The sequence below is a fragment of the Elephantulus edwardii genome, unplaced genomic scaffold, assembly GCF_000299155.1.
Source record: "Elephantulus edwardii isolate Elephantulus edwardi_28Jun2011 unplaced genomic scaffold, EleEdw1.0 scaffold00261, whole genome shotgun sequence".
Lineage (NCBI taxonomy): Eukaryota > Metazoa > Chordata > Mammalia > Macroscelidea > Macroscelididae > Elephantulus > Elephantulus edwardii.
In genome coordinates, this window is record NW_006400011.1 from 2,161,308 (window position 1) to 2,167,969 (window position 6,662).

General features: G+C 37.6%; 1 protein-coding gene across 1 annotated transcript in view; it reads left to right on the top strand.

The window, feature by feature from the left end:
• Window positions 1-2,532: 2,532 nt before the first annotated feature.
• The window catches only part of DSG4 (desmoglein 4), a 58,684-nt gene continuing 54,554 nt past the window's right edge, over window positions 2,533-6,662 (top strand). Inside the window, exon 1 of the mRNA XM_006899564.1 lies at window positions 2,533-2,543. Within this exon, the coding sequence (XP_006899626.1) occupies window positions 2,533-2,543 (11 nt within the window). The remainder of the gene's footprint in view (window positions 2,544-6,662) is intronic.

Genomic DNA, 6,662 nt, shown 5'->3' on the forward strand with positions numbered 1-6,662 from the left:
TGTGTGTGTGTGTGTGTATGTGTATTTACAAACATGTATATAATGCTGTATAAGCTAGGACTGGATAGGACTATTCTGTTTTCTTTTCCAAGGCAGCAAAATTTTCATTTTTTATAAGTTGTGGTCTTAAAACATTTTCTACTCATAGAAAACTGCATTAAGAGGAAGTCCAAGCTGCTTTGAAGGAATTGGCAAAAATAGAAGGCTCCAGGAATTGATGGAATACCAATTGACATATTTCAACAAACAGATGCTTTCCTGGAAGTGTTCACCTAGGCTGTGCCAAGAAATCTTGAGGACAACCACCTCGTCAAATGACTGGAAGAGACACAGCAACCCCTATTGTCCCATTTACTGTGTCAATCCATCTCATCCAGGGTCTTCCTCTCCTGCGCTGTACCTACACCCTTCTGAGCATGGTGTCCTTTTCCAAGGACTGCTCTCTCCTGTCTATGTGCCTAAAGTATTTGAGACAGAGCTTCAAAATCCTAGCTTCCAACGAGAGACTTGGTTTAATCCTCTCCATCACAGACCTATTTGTTTTCTAGGCAGTCCATGGTATATTCAAGACTCTTCTCCAGTACCACAACTCAAAGGCATCAATTCTTCTTCTGTCATCTTTAGTCATTGTCCAGCTCTCTGAAGCATAACACATACCAAAAAAATATGAGAAGTTATATATAAAGGTGTAATTTTAAGACATTGAGATAAATGGATCATTTTATAAATAGTGTAGGGATAAATTAAGGGATGTTGTTTGTTGTTGTTGTTGTTGTTATGTGCTGTCGAGTCGCCTGCAACTCATAGCGACCCTATGAACAACAGCCCTAAACGCTGCTCTGTCCTGTGCCAAATGCACTGTCTCTGACACTACCATCCCGATTATCCCAGTCACTGAATCAATCCACCTCATAGAGGGCCTTCCCCTCCTGTGCTGCCCCGCCACCCTCCCAAGCATGATGTACCTCTGCAAGGACTGGTCTCTCCTCACAACATGTCCAAAGTATGTTAGAAGGAGCCTCAGAATCCTTGCCTCCAAGGAGCCACCCAGTTTAACCCTTTCCAGGATGAATCAGTTGGTTTTCCTAGCAGTCCATGGTACTCTCAATACTCTTCTCCAGCACCACAGCTCAAAGACATCAATTTTCCTTTTATCCTCCTTGGTCATTGTCTAACTAGTTGTTAAAAAATATCATTTAATCCAATTTAAAAGATCATATATCATTACATTTTAATAAAATACATTTTAATAATCAAATACATTTTAATAATCTTTTTCTAATGAAAAAATCTAAGTACTAGTACCAGAATAATAGATACAAGCATGCCTTGCTTCTTGTACTTTGCTTGAATGCACTTTGTAAATAATTGCATTTTTCACTGATTGAAGGATTTTGACCACTCTGCCTGAGCTCACCAGTCAGTGCCATTTTTCTAACAACTTACACTCTCTTCACCTCTTTATGTCACATTTTATTAACCCTTACAATATTTTAACCATAGCCCTAATGTCATTTTAATAGACCTTACTGCAGTTCTTGTTGTTAGATATCATTGAGTCAGCTTCATTCACAGTGACCTTGTGCACACCAAGAAGAAGCTTACCTGATCTCATACCAGTCACAATTTAACATAAACATACATTCCTTATGCAACGGGAAGCCACGAAACAATTGTGCTCCATTTCATTGTGGTGGTTTCAAATTGAACCCACAATATCTCTATGGTGTACCTACAGGCAGATTGACATAGAGATGCATACATTTGCATACCACGTATTTTCGGTATCTATAAACATAATATGAAACGTAGCAGCCATAAAGAAAAAGCTGGATAAAGTTAACTACTATAGGTAAAAATATAGTTGAAAATTCTAATTTTAACATGCAGAGGAAACTCAAAAAGGAAAAAAATTAGGGGGAAAATATGTGCAATCCGTATTACAAAGGTTACTTACTTTCTCTTAGAAACATGAAACGTTTTCATAAATAAACAATAAAGATATTACTAATTAACAATAAAAAAGAGAAAAGATGTAAATGCTTCACATAAAAAGAAATACAGACAGCTAACACACCCTTGACAATATTGCTAATCTCTGTTTACCTGTTCTTTTTCCTTTTTAGGTCACTTGAAAGGCCAGACTAATTGCCCTGGCTCAACAGTCCCTACACTTCAGCCTGCACTCTAAGAATTACCTAAAGAGTTTTTTACACTAGATAATTTTGTGTTCCAAGCCTATTTAGGAAATTTGGAGAGGATAAATATGTGTTTTATACATACTGGTTCCTATGTTGCTGAAACGAATGAGGCAAGATCCTTACTTTAAAAGCTCTGCCTAGCTATTTATTTTCCTTTTTCTAGATTTACTTCTAAATGACTGGGGCTGTCAGATACCACATTTCCGTCTGCCAGAGGCCTATCCACTTCAAAGGCTAACCACATACATTTTACAACTTTGCCAAAGGAGGGAATAGCCAGTGTCACCAAAGTAGCCAGAGAGAGTCATGTCTCAGTAATTACCCATTCGCCATGATTGAAAGGTAGGAGGATGACTGAGATGGCATTTTCTGGGATAAGTATGCAACGAGTGTGTAATAAGTAGGCAAGTAGCACACTTAAACTGATCTAGAAGGAGAAATCATTCTATTTCTTCCTCTACGTTTTTGAAAGACATGTCACATGTGTGATGTAATCTCTGTCAAGTTTGAGTATGATTTTAGAGTATGTACTAATATCATCCCTTTAGGAAAATGATGTTAAGTCTCAGTGGTTTTTAACACCCACTAAATAACCTGGTTTGCTGGCCACTTGTTGTCATACTTAAATTAGTTTTAATGAGGAAACAGGATGTTTACCTTCAGTGCCATTATCTCAAAGTGAACCATCAGATACACATAGTCACAACTGCTCTAGGTCAAGACCTTGATATATGACTATTTTATATATGGTGCCTGGCTGCTATTATTGAACATTTGATCAAAAAGCCTAATAGCAGAATCTTGATCAAAGGGGGTGAAATGAAGAGCAGAATTTCAAATTTTTGTAGAATCCAGACATACTGGAGTCAACATTCTGGAACCCCCAAAACAATTTCCCTGAGATAATCTTTAAACCTTAAACTAAAAATATCCCCTTATGGTCTTCCTAAAGCCAAAAAAAAAAAAAAAGAGTTTCATCTAATTAGAAAGAATGACTGCTTTAACCACCAAAATGTTTCAAGATCTATTTGGGGAATAAAGTGGTAACAGCAGCATCTGAAAGATTAGGTACTGAGTGTATGTTGCTTTATGAAAGGACGGTAAGAATCGTTGCATAACTTGAAGACTTTAATGCCACTGACATCTGACATGTGCATGTAAAAATGATTGGATTAGTGTATGTTTGACTGTGCATATTGTCAACAACAACAAAACCCAATTAAATATAAAAATTAAAGGGACCTGTACCTGTTCTAGGATGTTGTTGTTATTGTTAAGTGCCGTTGAGTCGCAGGCAACTCATAGCGACCCTATGAAGGAGAGTCCTCGACGTGTAGGTGCCTTTCATCCTCTCTCCACGTTCATAGGGTTTCCGGAGGCAAGCTGTTATGGAAGTGGATGCCACTCCTCCTTCCAAGCTGTTCTAGGATACTTTAGGGTTATTCACCAATAATTCTAAACATAAATTACCACAATCACTTGACAGAAAACTTTAGGCTAGCACTAATCCCTTTACTTTGCCTGTAGAGTTAATGTTTCTCTTTTTTTTTTGCCAAGAGATTTTCCCTGGAATGTATTGGAAGACCTGCCTTGTGTGGCATTACTTTTAAAAGATGATGGTAAACCTGTAATCATTTTGATGAATACAGTGTGTGGCATGGAAGTGACCTGCTATTTTGGAAGCTAGATGAGACAATATGTCAGAAGCACAATAACAATAATTAAATATCAATTGCATTTCTAAAATTTAATGTATACTTTCATATAAGTAAATTAAATGCCAAGGTTTGGCATCAAAGATAAATAACAGGACCAAAATAATATCTGCCTCTAGACCCAATTATTAAACTCAATAGTTTAGTAAACTCTAAATTGCTGTTGTTAGGTACCATTGAGTTGACACTGATTCAGAGCTGACCCTCCGGTAGGTTTTCAGAGGTAAATTTCATAGAAGGTAAATGTTCATCTTTCTTTCATAGAGCAGGTTGGTGGATTTCAACCACCCGGGTGTGACAGTACAGCTTCCTTAACCCTAATCTCCAAAGCTCAATAAACTTTAATAGGGAAACCAGTATTACAGATACTGAGTCTTCAGCCATTTTGTCCTTATATTTTGTCTATTATTTTTACTATATTAAGTAGTGTTTTTATATAGAAATTTATGTACATTTACAGTGAATTAGAACCTAAAATTCTTTCTCCAAGTTTGGCAAAAATGCATGTTGTTGCTTAGATAAAACTCCCTTTTTTTAAGCAAATATCTCACTTATTTTATGGGTTGCTGTTGTTGTTAAGTGCCGTCAAGTCGCAGGCGTCTCATAGCGACCCTCTGAAGGAGAGTCCTGGACACTTGGGTGCCTTTCATCCTCTCTCCAAGTTCATAGGGTTTCCGGAGGCAAGCTATTATGGAAGTGAATGCCACTCCTCCTTCCACACTTGTTCAATCGGGGAGCTCCACCCCACTCTCAGTCCGCATTGGGTAACCAACCATTAACGCATTTGACACATCCTTGTCACAGTGTTCAACCTCACAGCAACCTCAGGTGACCGCGGGACGGCAACTTGTACACCAGGGCTATACGACCTAGAGGAATGTCTGAACAAAAACAATGAAAGACTGGATGAAGGGCCACAAACTAAAAGTCACCCACCTTTGTCTTGGTCACATCATTTTCTCTTCACTGGGCCAGCTGATCTCTCTCTCTCTCTCTCTCTCTCTCTCTCTTGATGTTATTATATGGGTAGGAGAAGGAAAAGAGGAAAGATTGGATTAAAGCATCTTCAGAGCATATTAAGTATTAATATTTCATGTCTCTTTGTTTCCATGACAATTAATATCCCAGTAGATAAACAGAAGTAGCTACTATTTCTCCACCCATGCCCTTCAGTAAGCTTTGCCTCTTGGAGGTTTGTTGTTTTTTTTTTTAAATCATCTCACTGCACCCCCAAGGCCTGAATACAAATAATGTGATTAGCTTTAAGTGTTCACTTCTAAGTTATGGCAGAATCTTTTAAATATGTATATGAAATCATTGTGGTGGTTGTTGCCAAAGACAAGGCTCTCTCCAAAATACTGATGAGCAATGAAGTCGGTTTAAAGTGTGCCTGGTTCAGGCCATAGGCTTTCCAAACACTTGCTATGCATCTAAGAGCTGGATAATGAATAAGGACAACAGAAGAAGAATTGAGGCCTTGAGTCACGGTGTTAGAAAAGAGCACTGAACCTCACATGGACATGTATACTATAATAAGCTATAGAATCAAGTTCCACAGCAATCTAGACTTAAAAACAGGGCAATCTAGAGAATCCATCCAAATAATATAGTACTTATTTCTATCCTTTGCCTTTCCTTTTCTTCAAAACTGTTGGGTCTCAACAGCAAATTATTTTTTTTTATTTTATACTGAATTATTTACAAAGTTTGAATACATTGTTTTTCAAAAAAGATCCTTCCCATTTCCTTCACCCCATCCATCGAATTGGGCAACCCTATAACTAACACCCTACCCCCGCCATTGTAACCCCTCTACTCCCCCTCCCCCACCCTGAATTCTCATACTCATTCTACAATAATGGCTTTATACAGTATTTGTCTGTGTGGGACTGAGTTCATTCACTCAGCATAATGCTATCCAGTCCCTCCAAAGTTAGTAGTAATTTACAAAATCATTACTCCATGTGCTGTATAGTATTCCATTGTGTGAATGTACCACAACTTTTCAATCCATTCATTTGTGATTGGGCATCTGGGCTGTTCCCATGTTCTTGCGATGGTGAATAATGCTGCTATGAACATTGTTATACAAGTTTCCATTTGAGCCTCAGTTATCATATTCTTGAAGTATATTTCAAGCAATGGAATACCTGGGTCATATGGAATTTCTATGTTCAACTTTTTGAGGAAGGGCCAAACTGTGGTTGTACTGTTGTACAATCTCACCAACAATCAGTAGATTTTATGCTTCAGAATAAATCAGTGCATCATGGTATAACTGAAGAGTGGAAACTTTGGCTAAGTATCTCCGATTAGATCAAGCAATTGAAAAAGATATTTTCCTCTTGTTAAAAGTACTAACATGAATGGATTTAGACTTGTTTCATTAATAACTTAGGTAAATTAAATTGTTCCAATTCTACATTAACTGGCATCTTAAAAAAAACCTGCAAGACTATCTTCAGCAGATTAAACAATGGTCCATGTTTTTACACAATGCACACTACTGCAGGGTTGTTCCTGAGCCTCCTTGTAAGTAATTACAGTTTAAAAAAGAAATAAAATCTTCATGACAGTTACTTGATTCATTGTTTAAAAATAAATATAAATCTGTTAAAAAAGTCCTACTGACTTTCCTCATTCTCTTTGCAGTCAAAAGTTTTTATATTTATTTCTGGTTGTATGACTGCCAGGACATGGCTCTGTTTGTGTTTCTCTCCCTCTCCCTCTCCCCCTCCCTCTCCCT